Source organism: Bos javanicus, chromosome 3 (genome assembly GCF_032452875.1).
Source record: "Bos javanicus breed banteng chromosome 3, ARS-OSU_banteng_1.0, whole genome shotgun sequence".
NCBI lineage: Eukaryota > Metazoa > Chordata > Mammalia > Artiodactyla > Bovidae > Bos > Bos javanicus.
In genome coordinates this window covers 116106878-116130012 of record NC_083870.1, presented here as the reverse complement: position 1 = coordinate 116130012, position 23135 = coordinate 116106878, and the positions used below count along the sequence as shown (strand labels likewise).

At 48.6% G+C, this 23135-nt stretch overlaps 1 protein-coding gene across 1 annotated transcript in view; it reads left to right on the top strand.

Moving 5' to 3' along the window:
- The window catches only part of IQCA1 (IQ motif containing with AAA domain 1), a 187887-nt gene that overhangs the window by 84769 nt on the left and 79983 nt on the right, over positions 1-23135 (top strand). Inside the window, 3 exon segments of the mRNA XM_061412712.1 lie at positions 6737-6832; positions 6835-6858; positions 19481-19556. Of these exon segments, the coding sequence (XP_061268696.1) occupies positions 6737-6832; positions 6835-6858; positions 19481-19556 (196 nt within the window).

The window sequence follows — 23135 nt, the reverse complement described above, 5'->3', positions numbered from 1 at the left end:
TTCAAAGAGCAGCTACATTTAGAAAATATAAGAAGAGTCCATTTACAACAGCAACAATGACACAAAGGTGCAACATCCAGGAATGAAGTTAATAATAAATGTGTGAAATGTGTAAATAAAAGCTTAAAACGTTCTGAAAAATGAAACTGAGCAGATGGAAAAGCATATTGTGTTCTTAGGTAGGAATGTTCAATGTTATAAATACTTCAGCTCTCCCAAACATAGTTTATACATATAATATGATCCAAATAAAAATACCAAAAGCATTTTGTTGGAGTAGGGAGTCAGAGCATGCAGAGGGTGACTAATTTGATTTTAAACTTTGGGCAGAAAGTAAATAACCAGGAATAACTCATAAAATTCTGAGAATGAAGGGTAATGAGGAGGAACCAACCCTGCCAGGTATTAAAACATGTTTTTAAGAGCCCATTGGTACAGGCAGATGATGAGATGAAAAAGAACAGAAAGTCAAGAAATATATCCAAATACACGTGGAAATTTAGTATATAATGAAGAAGCCTGTCATCCTTCTTGTATAAGGAAAAGTAAAAGGACCATTTAATGAATGGGACTATAATAACCAGGTTGTCAACTGGAAAAGAAGAAAATTTAAATCTCTGTCTCTTTATACTTCACCCCAGAATGATTCCAAATGGATCAAAAAAGATTTAAATGTCAAACAAAACAAAAACACAAAAGAACTAAAAGCAGCCGACAAAGAAATATGTCATAACCTCAGAGTGGAAAAGACCTTTTTACCTCTGTTGCATGACCCGAGAGTCATAAAAGAAAAAAAAGATAACTTAAACTACATTAAAAAATAATTCTAGCCTCCATGGCAAAACTGACTCCAAGTAAAGTCAAATGACAGATGACACACTGCAAGAATTTTTTGTGATGCGTTTCACAGAAAAGAGATCATTTTTCTAATATATAAAGAGCTCCTATGGCTCTATAAGAAAAAAAACTCAATAACCCAATATTTTTAAAGCCAAAAGATATGAACAGACAGTTCTCAGAAATGAAAATCTGAATGGATTTGAAAGATAATAAAAAATGCTCAACATGTGAAAAGATGATCAACCCCACACATATAAAGGAAATGCAGATTAAAGCTATGCTGACAGACAAGACTGGTAGATTGAACCTCATCAAAATTCAAACTTTTGGGCTTCCAAAGACACCGTTCAGTTCAGTTTAGTTCAGTTGCTCAGTCGTGTCTGACTTTTTGCGACCCCACGAATCACAGCACGCCAGGCCTCCCTGTCCATCACCAACTCCCAGAGTTCACCCAAACTCATGTCCATCGAGTCGGTGACGCCATCCAGAAAGACACCATTAAGAAAATGCAAATACAAGAACAGACTGGGAGATGATGATTGAAAACTTACACTTGATAAAGGATTTGTATCCAAAATGTACAAAGAACTCTTACATCTCAGTAATAAGACAAACATTTTTTTTTCAAATGGGCAAAAGACTCAAAAAGACAGTTCATAAAGCAATATAGATAAATGGCTAATAAGCACATTGAAAGATGCTCAACACCACTTGTCATTACCACTGCTGCTGCTGAGTTGCATCAGTCGTGTCCGACTCTGTGTGACCCCATAGAGGGCAGCCATGAGGCTCCTCTGTCCCTGGGATTCTCCAGGCAAGAATACTGGAGGGGGTTGCCATTTCCTTCTCCAGTGCATGGAAGTACAAAGTGAAAATGAAGTTGCTCAGTCGTGTCCGACTCTTTGCGACCCCATGGACCACAGCCCACCAGGCTCCTCCATCCGTGGGATTCTCCAGGCGAGAACAGCAGTGGAGTGGGGTGCCATTGCCTTCTCTGTGTCATTAGGAAGATGAAAATTAAAACTACAATGAGGTGTCATTTCATAACACTAGGATGATGTACTAATAAAAGACGGTAACAAATGTTGAGGATGTCAAGAAGAAGGAACCCTCCTACGTTGCGGGGGACATAAAATGGTGCATCTACTTTGGAAAACCAGTTTGTCGGTTTCTTAAAAGTTAAACACAAATTCACCAAATAACTCAGCAGTTCTGTTCCACTCTTAGGACTTTATCCAAGAGTAATGAAAACATATGTACACACACACACAAAAAAATGTGCATAAATATTCATAGGAGCATTTCTCATAATAGCCAAATGTTTGAAACAACCTGAATTTCCATCCGTTGGTGAATGGGTAGGTGAGATGTGGAATAGCCATGCAACAGAATGGTACTCAGCAATAAAAAAGGAGCAAACCAAAGGAAAAAGCCAAAGGAAAGGGAGTGGCAGAGGTTGAGATGGCTGGATGGAGTCACTGACTCAGTGGACATGAACCTGAGCAAGCTCCAGGAGATAATGAAGGACAGGGAAGCCTGGCATGCTGCGGTCCATGGGGCTGCAAAGAACTGGACGCAACTTAGCAACTGAACAACAAGAACAACACAACTTGGGTGAACCTCAAAAGCTCGATGAGCCATGAAAGGAGCCAGACACAAGAGACCACAGAGTATATGATTCCATTTATAGGAAATGTCCAAAAAGAGTGAATCCATGGAAGCAGAAAGTAGATTAGTGCTGGAGAAGAAGGGCAGGAGAGGGGAACGATTAAGTAACGCAAGGGAATCTTGGTGGAATGATGAGACGTGTCAAAACTGATTTACGGTGGTGGCGGCACAATGCAATACACTCACTAAAAATGACTGACTTGTCCACGTGGAATGGGTAAATGTAAAGAATGTAAAATACGCCTCAACAAAATTGGACCTGTATCTTCAGAAAGAAAACAGGCAGCAAGCCAGATTCAGACTCCTCGATTTTCCAAACACAATGGCTGACTTTACAGGCACTAAAGCACATCTCTAATTCTGGGAGATTTTACTATAGTTGGAGAGCACAAGCCAAATAAATTCAACATTGGCACCTATATGAAACAACCGAAACGACTCCGACATGACATGCTATTTTTCACCCATTCAGCTGGCAAACACAAGCACTGTGTCAGTGAGCATGTGGGAAAGCGCGAAGCCGCCCGCATCGCTGGCGGAAGTGTGAATTAGCACAGCCCGCTGGGGGCAGTTTGACAGTCTTGTACATGCATGTGATCCAGTGTTTCTCCTCCTAGGAATTATCCAGAAGATATGCTCATACACTTGCAAGATGACATTTGCATGCGTTGATCCCTGTTAGCTTTGTGGGTAATAGCAAAAGATTGGCGATGACCTTGACTTCCGTTGGGGGGAGAATGGTCAGATAAGTTATGAATGGGGAGGAAACGTTTCACTACATGCTTGTTTGTAATTTCTGAAGTGTGGATGGTGCTAATATTTTGTCTTTTGAAAATAATAAACTGGGTAAGGATCTAGGTGAAACAAACAATTGATGCACTGAATTGTATTGCCTCACAATAAGGATTTTATCCTCTTTTCAGATACACATATTTATATTTAATATTTTATACATATATATTATATACGTTTCTGAAAGTTTCCAAACTTCCAAAGGCCAAAACATGTCCATTTTCCATAAGTGCACCAGAGCATGACGGTCCTGGCAGCCATAACTTGGTTCTATGGTCTGACCCCCAAGGAAAATACTGCTATTCTGACAACAAGGGACTTTGGGTCCTGTCGAAAGACACCCTTTTTATTACCAAATAGTGTACACAACACATACGTCACCTCTCACCTCCCCACACCACCTTTCTGAGCCTCCCCTACCCAGGATCTTCACTAGAACCTCGGGAGGTGGGTGAGCCTCAGGAGGATGTGGACCTGGACACGGGACTGCAGTTTTTTTAAAGTCCAGATGGTGCCTGAATATCCTACTTTGTTCATGATAAAACTGTTACGAACACTTAAAGGTGTGAATTAAGCTCCTAAAAACAACATAGCTATGAATTCAAAAATGCAATATTAGAAAATAAACCTCAGCATTTCAGTAAATCACACTAAGGCATAATCAGTGTACACTTGATCCCAGGAGAATGCTTTAGCACAGCACACTAGGGGTAAAATGATATTAGCCCTTTTTAAATTTTATTTATTTATTCAGCATTGTTTAGTCACTAAATCGTGTCTGACTTCGGTAACACCATGGACTGTAGCCCTCCAGGCACCTCTGTCCATGGGATTCTCCAGGCAAGAATACTGGAAATGGGTTGCCATTTCCTTCTCCAGGGGATCTTCCTCACCCAGGGATCGAACCCACATCTCCTGCATTGCAAGCAAATTCTTTACCACTGAGCCACCAGTGATTACCTTGACTGCACTGGGTCTTCACTGCTGCTCGGGCCTTTCTCTAGTTTAGGCGGGCAAGCCAGGGCTACCCTGAGTTTGTGGTGCATGGGGTCTTCATTGCAGTGGCTTCTCTTGTGTAGCACAGGCTCTAGAGAGCATGGGCTTCAGTAGCTAGGGTGCATGGACTTATTTGCCTGCAGCATGTGGGATCTTCCCAGATCGGGGAGCAGTGTCTCCTGCATTGGCAGGCAGAGTCTTAACCACTGGACCACTGGATCACCAAGGAAGTCCACTATTAACCCTTTTTTTTAATTTGCTCTCCAAAAGTAACCACTGGACTGAGTTTAGTGTGTGTCATTCTCTTACATTTCTTACCCTTCCAGTTCAGTTTAGTGGCTCAGTCGTATCTGACTCTTTGCGACCCCATGGATTGCAGCATGCCAGGCCTCCCTGTCCATCACCAACTCCTCATGTCCGTTGAGTCGGTGATGCCATCCAACCATGTCATCCTCTGTCATCCCCTTCTCCTCCTGCCCTCAATCTTTCCTAACATCAGGGTATTTTCCAATGAGTCGGCTCTTTGCATCAGGTGGCCAAGTATTTGAGTTTCAACCTCAGCATCAGTCCTTCCAATGAATATTCAGGACTGATTTCTTTTAGGAAGGACTGGTTGGATCTCCTTGCAGTCCAAGGGACTCTCAAGAGTCTTCTCCAGCAGTTCAAATGCATCAGTTCTTCGGTGCTCAGCTTTCTTTATGGTCCACCTCTCACATCTATACATGACTACTGGCAAAACCATTGCTTTGACTAGACGGACCTTTGTTGGCAAAGTAGTGTCTCTGCTTTTTAATATGCTGTCTAGGTTTGTTACAGCTTTTCTTCCAAGGAGCAAGCATCTTTGAATTTCTTGGCTGCAGTCACCATCCGCAGTGATTTTGGAGCCCAAGAAAAGAAAGTCTGCCACTGTTTGCTCATTGTTTCCCCATCTCTTATTATTCAGGATGAATATTTATCATCCTGAAACGGTGAAGTGTTGTTTTTTTCGTTTTTTTAACTAGTTGGATTTCACACTGAGGGCTGAATGTGTAACTATGGTTCGGCATCTTCCCTCTTTACTTTCTACATTATGCAGGTCCTCCCGATTTGCACTGTTTGAATCCCAGCTCAGGCCACTTGCTAGTTGTGTGCACGGGACTGCGCTCTCTGTGCCCCAGCTCCCTCGTCGATAAAACAGGTTGATTACAGCTCCTAGTAGACGTGCTCGGCAGTAAATGAGCTCACCAAGTGAAGCTCTCGGAACCACGCCTGGCGGTTGTAAGTGGTCGGGACGGAAGTGCTGATTTCATTTTAAAGCGGAGGAAACTGGGTTTCCCAGAGGTGCTGCCACTTGCCTCAGTCACGCGACCAGTGACGTGCAAAGCCCGAGGGTCCCGTGTGTCCCATCGGGGTCACTGTTTTACCTCCTAGAATTCACAGCAAGTGAGCGCCCGGCGAATATTGATCATATTGAATCGTATGGGGTTTTTTGCCTTCCCAGATGGCACTGGTGGTAAAGAACCCGCCTGCTGGTGCAGGAGACATGAGATGTGGGTTCCATCCCTGGGTCGGGAAGATCCCCTGGAGGACGGCATGGCAGCCCACTCCAGTGTTCTCACCTGGAGAATCCCATGGACAGAGGAGCCTGGTGGACTACAGTCCGTGGGATCACAAAGAGTTGGATACCACTGAAGCAACTTAGCACATGTGGGTTTTTTTACAAACTTTCACTAATTCTCCAATGATGCTAATGCTATGTGAACTAGGTATTTTTAATCAATATTGTACTCTTTAAAAATTATTTTATTGCCTTATTGTTATTTTATTTATTTATTTTGGCATGCTGCTCTGCATGTGGGATCTTAGTTCTCCAACTAGGACACCCTGCATTGGAAGCTTGGAGCCTTAACCACTGGACCACTGGGGAAGTTCCTAACCAGTATTTTAAATTTTAGGACAATAAGTGGGTTTTTGTAGGAAATACAAATTAAATCAGAGATGAAAGAAACCAACTCCGAGAAGAGATGTATGGAGTGTAGGCAAGGAGCACAGGAGCTCTCGGCTGGCATTTGGGGAAGAGATGTGGGCAGGCCTGAAGCGGCCTGCAGCTGAGACGCTAATGAAGCCAAGACCACCGCACCCCCCCCCCCCGCCCCACCCCTGGTGTCGGTGGGACCCCTGGGAGTCACAGCAGCTCTGAACTGGCAGGGAACTGGATTCAGAAATGTCCAGCCTCTCTCTCCACCTGCCGTCTGAGGCCCCACCACTGCCTCTGCTGATGAATCCAGCCAGAGGCAGATGGCAGGCAGAGTGGAGAGGCCAGGAGGCTGGGTCTGCAGGGTTCAGAGCCGAGCAGAGAAGGGACACTGACCCACGCAAACACTTCTTTCTGGACCAGAAAGATAAGCCTCGTCTTCATCCGACTCTCTTAAAGTGCTATGATGATTTTGTTTCTTTGCAGGTTATTGATGATATTGTTGCAAGCCAAGATGAAGAGGAGAAAACCAAAAAGAAGAAGAAGGAAAAGAAACCAAAAAAAGAAAAAAAGAAAAGGAAACCAAAGCAACAAAGGAAAAAAACAAGGTATTTGGAGTTTTAGAAACTGGGAATTTTCTTTTTTCCTTTTTTGCTTTGACTCCTTGGAATAATCTCAAGTCTGCTGAGACTATAGTCACTCATTTCCTTGGAAACCTTAGCTGTTTTTCGTTTTTTTTAAATGCCGGTCGACAGTCAGTTGTCATCGTTTCTATGACTTGTAAATACCTGTTAGGCTGAGGAGTGGTCTCAACAACTCAGACACCTCACATTAGTCACATATGCGATCACTCTGAATGCTCATTCCTCAAGACACATGATCCCACTCATCCTTTCTCAAGGGTAGAGATAAGGAAAATTTCTTGGCAAACCAAATGACCACTACAAAGTCAAAACAATCCTGTCTACTTCCACCAAAGCATACTCCTTCCAATTTATCACTTCACGTTGACGTCTCAGACCTGTTTTTAACAGGACTTGTTTCTTAATACCCAAAGGAAAACAGAGTTCAGAGTCAGTGTGGGCCGGGCCTGCCCTGTGTGATGGGGTTGCTGGGTGGTGGGCGGGCAGGCAGGTGCTACATCCTGGGCACGACAGGAGGGATCTTTCCCCCCACATACGTGGAGAGGCCCCTGCCAGGGTGGTGGTTCTCTCCAACATAGACTCCTTCTTTGGGAAATAGAATTGCAGCTGGAAGGTAGCACCATCCGAAAACCTGAATGTGTGAGCTACAGCCTTTTGCCCAGATACTACGTCACAGCTGACCAAAAGCCCGACCTAAACCAGAGTGGGTCCTGAAAGGTTATGTCCCTCCGTGACTCTGTCCAGAGGCAGAGAGCCACCTCTAGCTCAGGTAGCCAAGGCCACGCTCTTCATCTTCCCAGAGATGGGTTCCCCCTGGCCGTCAGACTCTCGAATTTCTCCGTGGGGGAGGCAACTCACTGGGTGTGGTGGATGGTGCCTGGGAACTCTGGAGCCATCACAGTGAGAAAGAAACAGGACCGGGTGTGTCATGAAAGAGAGACTGGACCCAGGAGGCCAAAGTTGTAAGCAAGGGAGAGGGGGTGATGGAGAGTATCAAACGGGAATCCCTGAAGTCCACAAAAATGCAAGGTATCGCGATGGTGATAAGAGCTAGCATCTTGTTTAGAATTTCTCGGAGTGGGGCTTCCCTGGTGGCCCAGTGGTTGGGAATCCACCTACCAATACAGGGGACACGGCTTTGATCCCGGGTACCGGAGGATCCCACGTGCTGCGGGACAGTTAAACCCGTGCTCCACAACTACTGAGCCCTCCCATCGAGAGACCTCTGCAACAGGAGAAGCCACCACAATGAGAAGCCTGCCCTGGGCAGCAAAGAGCAGCCCCTACTCGCCACAACTAGAGAAAGCCCAGCAGTGAAGACCCAACTAAGCCAATAAATAAATAAAATTCCTGGGCTTGATCGTGGCCGACACAGCAGGCGGGGGCTCACCCCCTCCTTGCGATGAATGGGAATCTCGCAGCTGCCCCCACTGCCCTGTCCCTCTCTAACCCTGGTGCTCTGTTGTTAGCTCTCTCCTCTCCTTGGTCTCCCCCCTCCACTGCAGTGGATGCTGCATGCACGCGGCCCCCGTGACTCCCCCTCAGGACCAAGGGCTCCATCCCCAGCTACAGGATGGGGTGCTGCCCCCTCACACTCGGCCCCTCCCCAGCAACTGTTCAGGGTCTAAGGCAGGTGCTCGAAGTGAGGTTACCCACCCCACACTGGCCAGCTGCCTTCAAGGCTGGTCACCTTAGGGGGATCCCTGGCGGTCTTGTGTTTCCACTGCGAGGGGGCACAGGTCTGATCCCTGGTTAGGGAACCAAGATCCCACAGGCTGTGAGGTGCTGCCAAAAATTAATTAATTAAATGAAGAAATAGAATCATCTTTAAAAAAAAAAAAAAAAGGATAAGTTAGGGTACAGAGACCCAGCCCCTCACTGCCCAGGACAACTCTGAAGGGTTCTCCCAGCTCCTGGGTGCCCTGTGGGATCAACTACTGATTTCTCACCATTGCAGCCCAGTTCAGCTCCCCCTTTGCCCAGTTCAGCTCCCCCTCTGGCTGGGGCTGCTGCTCTCCCTCCCTCCCTCTTGGGGGACTTTCCCAATAAACCACCTCCTGGTCTTCAGTCTTCTTTCCAGGGAGCCCCACCGACAGGACCAGCTATTACCTTATCTCATAGACTTAGACTTACAAAGCTTTAAACCTTGATACCGGTGTGATAATTTGGAAAGGGTCTGTTTTCCCTTTATAGAAATTAGCTGAAATATTCAGATGTTTTTATCTGAGATCTTTGCCAAGTTTCCTGACTATATATGTGGGGCTGGCGATTGATAGATGCCCAAGTGTTAGAACAATACTCAGAAGAATAAGCGAACAGCTCTGTCCCTGTGGTTAGGGGTGAGTTCACACCGATGTGAGTTCAACAAAGCTAGTTGCCTCTGTCTCCTGCCTTTTGCCCTCTAACCAGGATAAACAATAATAGATGTCTTTTTCTACAGATCAAAATGCTGATTTCCGCATAAAGATTTGAATAGCTTTAGGAATGATTTCAGGATAGGATTTTTTTTAAGTCAATGGAAAAGATAATCTGATCTGTAAGAAACATACCAACATCATTTAAATGTGCCAAGGCTTCTTAGAGATTAATATTTCCTATTTTAATAATCACATTATCACTTTGTAGACCTGTACTTTTCATATAAATTCATGTCTAAGTAATTCTGAAGGATTATCCCCATCATATGCAACTACATCATAAATGCTGATGTACTCAAACTTTGCTTTTTTTGTAGAAAGCCATTCATCATTAAGTGACTCTTTAATAGCTAGTTAATAAAATGCTGTCACTCAACAAAGACCAGATTGTGTAGCTGATAATTTCAGACTTTTATGGAACAAGCTTCACTAACAGTGAATTTTAATTTGCAAGTGTCAAACTCACCCATGCATATTTAGAAGAAGAGATGCTTAGAATAAAATTGAAATTCTTCCAATTGTCCCTGTTCCCTATTAGGCACTGCTTCAAAATTATCTTGCCAAGTGGGGAAGGATTTTAAAAATTAATTGTATGAAGTGAGCTCTCTCTTTTTTTTTTTTTTTTTTAGAATGAGTTAGAATTTGGGGGGTACAGGCAGATCAATAGGGTAGTAACTGGTCCTTTGGGTGGAGTTCCCTGGAAACACTGAGAGGGAGGCTGTGAGGGTGGTTTATTCAGAACATCCCCCGAAAGGGAGGGAGGGAGAGAAGCAGCTCTGGTTAGAAAGGGAACTAAGCTAGGTGGAGGGGGAGCCGGACTGCGAGAGGGGAGCTGGGCTGAGGGGGGGGGATGGACTGACAGAGGGGGGCTGGACTGACAGAGGGGAGCCAGACTAGAAAGGCGGGGAGCTGGACTGATAGAGGGGAGAATGGACTAGAGAGAGGGGGAGCTGGACTAGAGAGGGGGGGAGCTGGACTAGAGGGGGGAGCTGGACTGAGAGGGGGAGCTGGACTAGAGAGGGGGAGCTGGACTAGAGAGGGGGAGCTGGACTAGAGAGGGGGGGAGCTGGACTGAGAGAGGGGATGATGGACTAGAGAGAGGGGGAGCTGGACTAGAGAGGGGGAGCTGGACTAGAGAGGAGGGGGCCGGACTAGAGAAGGGGGGAGCTGGACTAGAGAGGGGGAGCCGGACTAGAGAGGGGGGGAGCCAGACTAGAGAGAGGGAGCTGGACTAGAGAGGGGGAGCCGGACTAGAGAAGGGGGGAGCTGGACTAGAGAGGGGGAGCCGGACTAGAGGGGGGGGGAGCCGGACTAGAGAGGGGGAGCTGGACTAGAGAGGGGGAGCCGGACTAGAGAAGGGGGGAGCTGGACTAGAGAGGGGGAGCCGGACTAGAGAAGGGGGGAGCTGGACTAGAGAGGGGGAGCCGGACTAGAGGGGGGAGCTGGACTAGAGAGGGGGAGCTGGACTGAGAGAGGGGATGATGGACTAGAGAGAAGGGGAGCTGGACTAGAGAGAGGTGGGGATGGACTGACAGAGGAGAGCCAGACTAGAGAGAGGGGAGGATGGACTAGAGAGAGGGGGAGCTGGACTAGAGAGAGGGGAGCTGGACTAGAGAGGGGGAGCTGGACTAGAGAGGGGGAGCTGGACTAGAGAGGCGGGGAGCTGGACTAGAGAGGGGGGGGGCTGGACTAGAGAGGGGGGGGGCTGGACTAGAGAGGGGGAGCTGGACTAGAGAGGGGGGGAGCTGGACTAGAGAGGGGGAGCTGGACTAGAGAGGGGGGGAGCTGGACTAGAGGAGGGGGGCCGGACTAGAGGGGGGGAGCCGGACTAGAGAGGGGAGGAGCCGGACTAGAGAGGGGGAGCCGGACTAGAGGGGGGGGGCCGGACTAGAGAGGGGGAGCCGGACTAGAGGGGGGGGCCGGACTAGAGAGGGGGGGAGCTGGACTAGAGTGGGGAGCTGGACTGAGAGGGGGGGAGCTGGACTAGAGGAGGGGGGCCGGACTAGATGGGGGGAGCCGGACTAGAGAGGGGGGGAGCCGGACTAGAGGGGGGGGGCCGGACTAGAGAGGGGGGGGCCGGACTAGAGAGGGGGAGCTGGACTAGAGAGTGGGGGGCCGGACTAGAGAGGGGGGGAGCTGGACTAGAGGGGGGAGCTGGACTAGAGATGGGGGGAGCTGGACTAGAGGGGGGAGCTGGACTAGAGAAGCGGGGAGCTGGACTAGAGGGGGGGGCCGGACTAGAGGGGGGGCCGGACTAGAGAGGGGGGGGCCGGACTAGAGAGGGGAGGAGCTGGACTAGAGGGGGGAGCTGGACTAGAGAGGGGGGGAGCTGGACTAGAGTGGGGAGCTGGACTAGAGAAGCGGGGAGCTGGACTAGAGGGGGGGCCGGACTAGAGAGGGGGAGCTGGACTAGAGAGGGGGAGCTGGACTAGAGGAGGGGGGCCGGACCAGAGGGGGGGAGCCGGACTAGAGAGGGGGGGAGCCGGACTAGAGAGGGGGAGCCGGACTAGAGGGGGGGGCCGTACTAGAGGGGGGGGGGCCGGACTAGAGAGGGGGAGCTGGACTAGAGAGGGGGAGCTGGACTAGAGAGGGGGAGCTGGACTAGAGAGGGGGGGAGCTGGGCTGAGAAGGGGGGAGCTGGACTGACAGAGGGGAGCTGGACTGGGGATGCATGTGCAAAGGAGCATAACTATCCCAAGGGTAGCTGTTGGGAGGGGCCTGGAGAGTGCGCAGATCTGGAGGCTGGCCAGGGATGATTTTCTAGGCAACAATATCCAAGCCACAGAACCAGAGGACCACTTCAGAGCACAGGTGATGGGAGGCCGGGGAGGGTGTGTGACATCTGGAGCCCACAGAGGCTGCAGCAGGCAATGAATGAGACCTCGGGGCCAGGCAGAGCCTTCTGCGGAGAGAAGATGGATAGATGGTCATATCCAGGGTAGTAGTGACTTGAGTAGATCTGAGTTCAGCAAGTTGTGGCCTAAGATCCATGCTTTGTGGCCATGTCATGGGATGGACTGGGAGTGGAGAAGGGATTGACTGAGGCAGCAAAGTCAGTTAGACCCAGGGTGGGAGCAGGGTTACTACAAGGCCTGGTCCTACCCAAGGCCAGGTGTGGGCTGGAGGCGGGGATGGTCTGGGTCTGAAGTGTGCATCCAGCCTCACAGGACACGATGCATTTAAAATCAAACGTCGTTCACGAAGTTGAAAGAGAAACAAGTGCATTTGTTGACCTTGTGGATTTTTTTTTTTTTCCCCTGAGAACATGATGGACAGGGTAGGCGCTGCTGGTGGTGGAAAGAGCTGGGCTTTTACAGCAGCCCACCCGCCTGGCTCAGAGACCCCCCTCCCACCCCTTCATGACAGCATCTCCTTCCTGGGGCCACCTCTACCTGCAGGACCGTGACCCTCCCACAGGCCCTCTCCTCTTGACCCCAGAGCAGCGGGGGAGAGCTCCCGTAGGCACTCCATCAACCAGGAATCTGAGGATGAGTGAATGTCCCTGTGGGGTCTTTGAGATGGTTGAACGTGGAGACGACTGGAAGAAGTTTTGGGGTGTGAACTTGTAGGTTTCAGTGTCCCTGCTTGGATTTCCAATGTATTTTGGGCTTCGTAGCATGAGAAAAGAGTAAGGGGCACTGTGGTGGGTCTCTGTAACTGTAGACAAGAGCACCTTAAATTAAAATAACTCAGACTTCCAATCTTATATTCATTTGATCAGCTCACCAAGAAACTTTGCAAGCATATTCACGTTTAAATTAATGGAAGTTCTCTATTCCTTTCCTGGATCCACCTGGACAGAAGGAATTAGATGGATCCAGGCATTTTCTTCTTTAGGGACTGGTGGGCTTCCAAAAATAAGTCTTTCATCCATAGGCAAGAAAGTGGAAATCTACCTAAATGTCATACTTGATACAAAAACTAACTCAAGATGTATCATAGACTTTAACATGAAACAATAAAACCTGTAAATAAAAACCTTGGGGAAAAGATCTTCAGGATCTGGGGCTAAAGAGTTCTGAGACCTAACACCAAAAGTGTGACTCATAAAAGAGATAAATTTGATCTCATCAAAATATTAATAGCAGTTTTATGTTCTGTAAAGACCCTGTAAAGAGGCTGAAAAGATAGGCCATAGACTAAGAGAAAATTATTTTCATATTATTTATCTGGCAAAGAATTTGTATCTATAATACATAAAGAATTCTCAAAATTCAACAGTAAGAAAACAAACCGGTCTTTATTTGGGATCTTTGGTTTTAAACTGGCTTCCCTGGTGGCTCAGATGGTATATATTAAAAAAAAAAAAAAAATCGTACTGCAATGCAGAAGACCCAGGTTCGATCCCTGGGTGGGGAAGATCACCTAGAGCAGGAAATGGCAACCGACTCCAGTATTCTTGCCCAGATCACATGGACAAAGGAGCCTGGTTGGCTCCGGTCCACGGAGTGCAACGAGTCGGACACAGCTGAGCAACTAACACACAGGTTAGTTGCCTGAACAGAGGTATTCAGGCTTGCAGATAAGGAGATCCCCCTAAAGGGGGACCTTGATAGAGGAGAATGCTGGTGCCTCAAGGGCATTTTCTGCAGACCAATAGCAATCTTTGCAAATATGCTTTCAATATCAGCATAATTTCGTTTGCCTCTCTCTGGACCTCATGTTGGCTTTGGAAGAGAAAACATGGGAAAAAAGCACTCTGCAGTTCATCCTTACAGCTCTTGTTTTCTCTTTGTTATTTTTCAGTGTTCCGTATGTTCAACCATTTGGAACTATTTTCCTTTATATATGTATACATATATATATATTTTCCCCCCCACCCCTTGGCCGTGCTGCACAGCATGTGGGATCTTAGTCCCCCCACCAGGGATGGAACCCACACCCCTTGCATTGGAAGCATGGAGTCTTAACCACAACCACCAGGGAAGTCCCTGGAACTGTCTTCAGTGGTTTTGTCCTGTTCCTAACACACAATCGCACAAATACTGCAGAGTCTTATCTCTGTTTCCTGCAGCCATAAACAGACTTGGCTTGGTGTTAATTCTTCTGGGAAAAAGCTTGGGCCTGTCTCTATGCAATTCAATTAGCTGGAAAAGCTGTTGTCTGTCTGCAGTGCCCCCAGGCCACTTCTGGGCTGATTTTTCCCTTTTGCGTCTAAAAGTGGATTACAATTTCTCTCTGAGTTCAGTGAGAAGTCATCAGCCTCTTCCCCATCAGAGTGACCTCTCTCCTATCCCCAGGACACAGATCCTGAGGGACCCATCAGATAATCTGAAAGCCACAAGTGATCAGGCTGACGTATGGGCTTACATGTTAACAGATAAATGCCTAGATGCCTACCCCCATCTAAAAAGCCTAACACGTGGCCCCACTTGAATTTAACCCCTTTCCACTGATCTGAGATTAAAAGACTCTTGCTCCTTGGAAGAAAAGCTGTGACAAACCTAGACAACGTATTAAAAAGCAGAGACATCACTTTGCCAACAAAGGTGTGTATAGTCAAAGCTATGGTTTTTCCTGTAGTCATGTACAGATGTGTGTTTGTGTCAGTCACTCAGTCGTGTCCAACTCTTGTGACCCCACAGACTGTAGCCCGCCAGGCTCCTGTGTCCATGGAATTCTCTAGGCAAGAATACTGCAGTGGGTTGCCATTCGACACTACAGGGGATCTCCCCTGCCCAGGGATATAACCCAGGTCTCCTGTACTGTAGGTAGATTCTTTACCATCTGAGTCACCAGGGAAGCCCAAGGGATGTGAGAGTTGGACCATAAAGAAGGCTGAGCACCAAAGAATCAATGCTTTCTAATTCGTGGTGCTGGAGTAGATTCTTGAAAGTCCCTTGACAGCAAGGAGATAAGTCAATCCTAAAGGAAATCAGCCCTGAATATTCATTGGAAGGACTGATGCTGAAGCTACAATACTTCAGCCACCTGATGCAAAGAGCCAACTCATTGGAAAAGACCCTGATGCTAGAAAAGATTGAGAGCAAGAGAAGAAGGGGACAACAGAGGAACTATTGAATGGCATCACCAACTCAATGGACATGAACTTGAGCAAACTGCAGGAGATAGTGAAGGACAAGGAAGCCTGGTGTGCTGTAGCTCATGGGGTGGCAAAGAGTCAAACACAACTGAGTGACTGAACAACAACTAATCTGAGAATCCCAGCACAGGAGAACTCAGAGGCAGGCCCCAGGGGTGGAGCCTGAAGGGTCCTTGTCATCCCAGCCCCTAGAAATTTCCCCACACAGTAGGTGCTCGGGAAATGTTTACAGGTGAACAAGGTCATAAAGTTGGTAAACAAGCCAAAAAAAATCAAAACAAACAAAACACAAAATACAGTTCAGTGGCACCAAATAAAGGAATAGAGATTAAAAGTAAATGCTTTGTTTCACCTACTCAGCTGGCAAGACTTTTATATCACTATGATTATGCTGTAACAGACAGACATTGCCTATATGTACAGAAAAGGAAAAAGAAAAACAAAGGGTTCATTGGATAAAAGTGATGGTGAGGAAGCTGATTATTTTCTTTGATTTTTAAAAATTTTATTGCATTGTTGCCATCGTGTTCTTGGCACAATAAATAACCATTTTTGCAAAACATACAACGTGGTTTTGCCATCAGCTTGCAGGAGAAGCCAAGGTAAGCCAGGCCCCTACTCTCTGGACGTCCCTCGCGGGCGTTTGCACAGAGCAGATCCTCCGTGATGTTTATAAGATTTCTGAATGAGTGGAAAGACTGGGCATATCTCAGATCCTGCTTCTCTTGTGACTCACTGGGTCTGTGGGTGGCAACACCAGCCCACTTAGGTCCGCTGATAAGACAGAGCCGGGCATGTGGGAGACGCATGACAGAGACTCCTGGAAGGCGTGGGCTGGAGCTGGGAGTTGCAGGACCCAGGTCCATGGAGACCACCGCTTCTCCGCAGAAGGCTGTGATGGCTGGGGCCCATGTTCCCACCTTGCTGTCAGCTGGCCAGTCCACCTGTGTGTGGACTCTGCCCCATTGCAGAGGGAGTCGGCGTGGCTGGCCAGAACCAGCCTGGTGCTGGTTCTTTATAGGGTGCGAGCATCAGCAAGATGGGATCCCCCTCCACGGGGGCCCCGCAGCCTGAGAGAGCAGGAAAGTCAAGTGCACAAATAGCCGGTCATCTACACGGTGAAACAGGCGCCGGGAAGGACAAGCAAATCCCGCTGAGCCACAGAGGGTCTTGTCCACCTGGGAGAATCCAGGACGGCTTCACAGGGGAGGGGACATTGGCCTGGGGCCTAAGGGAGATTTCCCACAGAAGAAGATAGGAAAGTGAATCCTGGTCGGAGAGAAGGGAGGCAACCCTCACCCCCTCCAGCCTTATCCTGCCCTCCAGCCAGAGTCATGACCCGTTGAGCAGATGCAGAAACATCGGACTTCTGCTGGGACCCCCAGTGGCCGCCCTGCTCCCAGACCAAGGTCATGCTCTCTGAAGATCATGGCTCGTGGGCCTTGCAAGGTCCGTCCCTGCTCTGTCTCCCAGCCTCTTATCTGTCTGCTGGCCCCTGTTCCAGTACACGCTGCCCTACTGATTTCCAGTTACCAAAAGGTAGCCCAGCCTCCCAGCTCAGACCACCATGGACTGACTGGTCCCTCTGTGAAAAGTGCTTCTGCTGCTGTGCTCCCATCCCTGGAGTAGCACTCCTTCCCCTCCTCCCCCTCCTCCTCCTCCCCCTCCTCCTCCTCCCCCCCTCCTCCCCCTATCCTCCTCCTCTTCCCCCTACCGCCCCTCCTCGTCCCCCTCCCTGTCCTCGTCTCCCTTCCCTTCTCCTCTGTCCCATCCTCCCCAAATACAGACCGATCTGAGTCTCCCAAACCAAAAGGGCAACAACACACCACCACGCGGGTCAGTAACACACTGACTCTAAAAATACTAAAGATGCACGAATGCCAATTGATACCTGGAGAGAGAGGGCGGAACACCTCTGAGAAGACTCAGTTCAGTTCAGTTCAGTCACTAAGTCGTGTCTGACTCTTTGCCACCCCGTGAACCGCAGCACACCAGGCCTCCCTGTCCATCACCAACTCCCGGACCCATGTCCACTGAGTCGGTAATGCCATCCAATCATCTTATCCTCTGTTGTCCCCTTCTCCTCCTGCCCTCAATCTTTCCCAGCATCAGGGTCTTTCCCAAGGAGTCAGCTCTTCGCATCAGGTGGCCAAAGTATTGGAGTTTCAGCTTCAGCATCGGTCCTTCCAATGAACACCCAGGATTGATCTCCTTTAGGATGGACTGGTTGGATCTCCTTGCAGTCCAAGGGACTCTCAAGAGTCTTCTCCAACACCTCAGTTCAAAAGCATCAATTCTTCGGTGCTCAGCTTTCTTTATAGTCCAACATTCATATCTATACATGACTACTGGAAAAACCATAGCCTTGACTAGATGGACCTTTGTTGACAAAGTAATGTCTCTGATTTTTAACATGCTATCTAGGTTGGTCATAACTTTCCTTCCAAGGAGCAAGTGTCTTTTAATTTCATGGCTGCAGTCACCATCTGCAGTGATTTTGGAGCCCAGAAAAATAAAGTCTGCCATTGTTTCCACTGTTTCCCCATCTATTTGCCATGAAGTGATGGGACTAGATGCCATGATCTTAGTTTTCTGAATGTTGAGCTTTAAGCCAGCTTTTTCACTCCCTTCTTTCACTTTCATCAAGAGGTTCTTTAGTCAGTTATTTTAGGTGCCCCTCTGTCTGTGAATCATTTCTTTCCTCCAAGGACACGCCTTCATCCAACACTGTCATTTCTTGTTTCTCCGGCTGATTCTTCTCAGAAGATCAGGTGTCCTGGGTGGGCATAGTGGGTCTCCTGCCCCAGTGAGAGCTGTGACCTCCTGTGGGTCCTGAAGGGTGTGTCAGTTGCTCCATAGGCTTGGAGCCCCCAGCATTTCTGGGTCCAGGTTCTCTCCCAGGCTCTGCAAGGCTGGTGGCACATTTCATGAGCTGTGATTCAAGCAGGTCTTCTGCGACCCCATCCCAAGAAGTGAGGGTCCTCCCAGAAGCCTGACTCCCTCCTGGGTGCTCTCATCACTCCTGTGAGCTCTCCTTCCCTGTATCCTCCCGTCAGCCATGTGAAGTCGGGGCAGGAGAGTGGGGAGGGATCCGGTATGAGGGCAGGCACTGCCCAACCACCAGGGCGTGTGGCCCCGGGATCTCAGAAAGAAGGACACGTCCTCTACCCTGACCCACCAGAGATGTTTGTCCCTTTCTTGCCACTCCTCCCCTAAGCCACACAGAGAGCTTCAGGTGCTTTGGAAGAGTCCCCATGGACATCACGTAGACAAGCATCCTTCCTTTGTCCTTTCTGGGGGGACAAGAACCAGGTCATCAGGCACTTGACTCTTCATACAGTGTAAACATGATTGCCCAGAAACATCAGATGGGGCTTTGCAAGATCTGGCTGTTCACGGTTGACAGCAGCCCTGGCAGTGTAGGGCAGAGGGTATTTATGCTGGGGATCAGGGCAGGGCCTGCGCCTGCAGAGCTCGGGGTCCCTGCAGCTCTGATCTGGCTGTTCTGGGTGGCTGAGCTCTCTCTGCAGCAGAGGTCCAGGGCAGGGAAGCCAACAGTACCAGCCTCTAGGAGGGAGGCCGAGTCTCCAGCTCAGGCTGGGGCTCAGGACTGGCTTCCTGGCCCGGGGAGGGGACAGGCCAGCAAAGAAAGAAGCAGTCCTGGGCTCCTACAAAGCCCGAGCTGACAGGTAGTGGAGCAGAACGCAGGTGGGGAACAGCCCCGAAGCTGGGTCATGGGAACATGGCAAAGGGAGGTGGCAGGACTCAGATGGGCAACAGCTCTCAGAGCAGGGAAGGAGCCAGACCTCAGAGGACAGGACCTAGCTCAGGGCCAGGGGGACTCCAGGGAGGTGCCTGGGTCAGGAAGGCCCTGTGAGCCCGCCGGTGGAGCTAAGTCTCAAACCATCCCCGCGCTGGTCAGTGGACACAGCACCCCCCCGCTCAGACTGTCAGCAGGGAAACCTCCCAGGTGGGCGGACGAGGGGCTAGACCTTCAGCCCACAAACCAGGAGCAAACGTGTGCTTCTCCACAGTCAGTGTAACCACGCATGTGCGCCCCGCTCAGTGTCTGATCGCAGCAGGTAAACTGCCTGTCGTTAACGGGTGTGTTGTTCTGCTCTAGCAGGAAGAAGAAGAGATGTGGAAAATGTCACCGAGTGTTTTCCTTCATACGATGGAGGAAGGAAATAGCGTCTACAAAGGTCAGTTTACCGGGACGGGTGTGCTGACTGGGGTGCCCTTGTTGGGCAGACGTTGGTGCCCAGTCATGAGAGACTTCTGCTGTTTGCTCGCTCAGTCGTGTCTGACTCTTTGCCTCCCCGTGGACTGCAGCACGTCTAACTGCCCTGTCCGTCTCCCGGAGTTTGCTCAAACTCGAGAGTCTGCAAACATGCCGTCCACTACCAAGTCCGTCTGCCCGTCTCTCTTTTAAAAGTGCTTTGAGTGGCTTCAAAGCATATAGGTGGTAAAAGAGCAAGATGAGAATATGTCTCAACGTCTGTTCTGTTTTAAACCCTTGAGACGTCAGCTGAACATTCTCTTGCTTGGAATGAAAGGGAAGAAGGATTTTCCCTGGATTGTTTAAATTAGGAAAATCAGTGCCGTATGTACAGTAAAATGTTGTAATCCTATTAGTCTAAGACACGTGCTGCATGCTGACACCTAATTCTTTTGTCCCATTTCAGAATGTAATCTGGCTCTTTCGGCAAGTGTATGAACTGGCCTTTGAGATGTTCTCATTATAATTTACTGGAGTGGTTGTCCAATTCCTTTGGTTCCACTCCACCCTCATGATAAATCCCAAAACAGAATGACCTGCCAGGGTGACCCTGGTCATTAGTGCTATTTGGAAACTCCTGAGAAATGCCATAAGGGTGTGAAGTAGAATATTTCCACGCTTGAGTCACGCATGTGGCTCCTTCTTTATTTGGCCTTAGCCAGACCGCAGTGGGACTGTTATTTACTTAATATGTATTTTTCACTGATGGATGGTTTCTACCCACAGTTAGTTGAGCCTCACCCTTAGCAACTCTTATCAGAGTCGTGGCAGGTTTGATGGGCTGTCTGGGTCCGTAAAATAAGAAAGTCCATGTCCCTCCTGCAGTTCTCTCACTCAGCACTAGTGGCCAGGGTCCCACTCGGCTGGAGACGCTGAGCTGAGGCAGAAGCACCGGGAAAGGATGACCTCGGAAGGACTCGGCAGCTGCTTTAATGGGGGAGAGAGGAGGTCGGAGGGTAAATTAACATTGATCAGGTGCCCACGACATGGAAGGCATGTTTTCACGCCCATCTCAGTTCTCTTTACAACAACCAGGAAGACATAAACACCACTCAGCCCGGTCAGCAGGTACAGTCGGAGACCTGCCATCATTCATGTTGAGAATCTCAACTTTCCTTCTCTTTTCCATTATGGTCGATTGCAGAATGTTGAATGCATTCCCTGTGCTGTATACTGAAGGACTTTGTTGTTTATCCATCCTGTATATAATAGTTTGATCTGCTAATCCCAAACTCCCAGCCCGACCCTCCCCCACCCGACCACCCCCATGGCAACCATACATCTGTTCCTTACGTCTGTGCGTCTGTTTCTCTTTCGAAGATGAGCTCATTTGTGTCATACTTTAGATTCCACACGTAAGTGGTATCATATGGTGTTTGTCTTTCTCTTTCTTACTTCACCTAATATGATAATATCTGGGTTCATCCATGCAGCTGAAAATGGCATTATTTCATTCTTCTTGTGGCTAAGAAGTATTCCGTTGTATATATGGGACATTTCTTTATCTTTATCCATCCATCTGTCAGTGGACATTTAGGCTGTTGCCATGTCTTGTCTACTGTAAATAATGCTGCTGTGAACATTGGGATGCATGTATCTTTTCACACTATAGTTTAATCCAGGTATATACCCAGGAGTAGGATTGCAGGCTCACATGGCAACTCTACTGATTCTGTCAGACGTCCACTCACTCACATATTCACTCAGCAAACATTGGTTGGCTCCGGTGTGCAGGTGCGGTGCTGGTCCGGAGGCGCAAGGGCGGCGCATGCCACCAGCAGGCTCACCACACACCCAGGGGCTGAGGTCGTGGGCGGGTGGGGACCGCGGCACCAGTTGGGTGGCTTGTTAGTCTGGCCACAGCCACTTCCAAGGGACCTGGCTAGGAATCGTGGTAGTCCACCCTGCAGAGTCACAGGCCCGGCTGGGGTGCCCCTGGAACTCAGGGCTAGGCCCCGCACGCAGCTGCCCTCTGTCACAGGGCATTATGTACTGGTCTGCACACACCCTCTCTTGTCTCGTATTCTGCGTATGTATCACCAGACTTCAAGATACTTTCCCAGCCTTTGAACTGTCAGCTCATTTTCTTCTAAAGAACCCCCATTTCTGGTTCTCTGCTGGCTGTCCTTGGGGCTTCCTGCCTGTCAGTCCTTCATTCTCCTGTTACTCACTCACTGTGTTGGAGCCCAGCCTCCAGGGGGTCCTGAGAGTGGCTGCCAGTGTGGAGGGATGTCTCGGGTGCTGGGTGCATCTCAGTAGTGTCTTACACTTGAGAAATGGAGTATTCCTGCCACATAAGTGAACACGGGTGTCATAGCCATCGGCAGTTCCAGCCCTCCAGGTGTGAACTTCTGAGCCCTAAGGGCATTCAGGAAGGAGAACAGTACCTGCTTGGTTTGGCAGCCATGAGGCTGCAGCCACTCCCTATGGTGAGCACCACGGAACTCTGGATGTGAAACACGCGGGATACTGGCCCCAGAGAGCTGAGAGGCATGTGGAGGAAAGAGCTCAGCGAGCCCAGGCTCTTGCATCTTCCTGTACACAGAACAGTGCTAAGTTCCTTAACTCGAGATATCTGGCTTTCTTTAATTCACAAAAATGCTTTTAACGTTCAGACTACCTGCCCTTTGTTGGAAGACTTCTATGTAACCTGACTCTACCCCACCCCACTCCTCAGAGCAGTCTCTCAGGGCTACTGGAGATGCTGTCTCCTGGGCTTGAAGTCCCAGAAAGTCCCACTGAGTAAAAACATAACTCTCAACTTTGAGGTTGTGACTGTCTTTTAAGTCAGCACACGCTCAAGACTTGGAAAGCCTGGCTCCCTTCACCTCTGATTGTAACTGCTTGGATGAAGAAAGAAAAGTGGGAGAGAGCAAAATCCTCCTCTACCTTCACAGGGAGTCGGGAGCTTGTATCTAAACTTGATGAGTCAAGAAGCAGATTGGGATCCACATATCTACACAACTGATACTGTGTATAAAGTAGACAACTCATGAGAATGCGCCATATGTATGAAATAGGTGACTCATGGGAATGCGCCATATGTATGAAATAGGTAACTCATGGGAATGCGCCATATGTATGAAATAGGTGACTCATGGGAATGCGCCATATGTATGAAATAGGTGACTCATGAGAATGTGCCGTATGTATGAAATAGGTGACTGGTGATAATGTGCCGTATGCATGAAATAGATAACTGATGAGAGTGTACTGTATGTACGAAATATATAATTAATGAAAACATACTGTATATCGCAGGGAACTCTGCTCAGTGCTCTGTGGTGATGTGAATGAGAAGGAAATCCGAAAACGAGGGGATGTATGAATAGGCACGGCTGATTCACTTTGTTGTACAGTAGCAACTAACACAGCATTGTAAAACAACTATACTCCAGTAAAACCTTTAAAATAAATTATTGGAAGAAAAGGCTGGGACTTAAGAAGAAAAAGCAATATAAGCGTATTATCTAGATGTTATCTTTCTGGATAACAGCCGAAA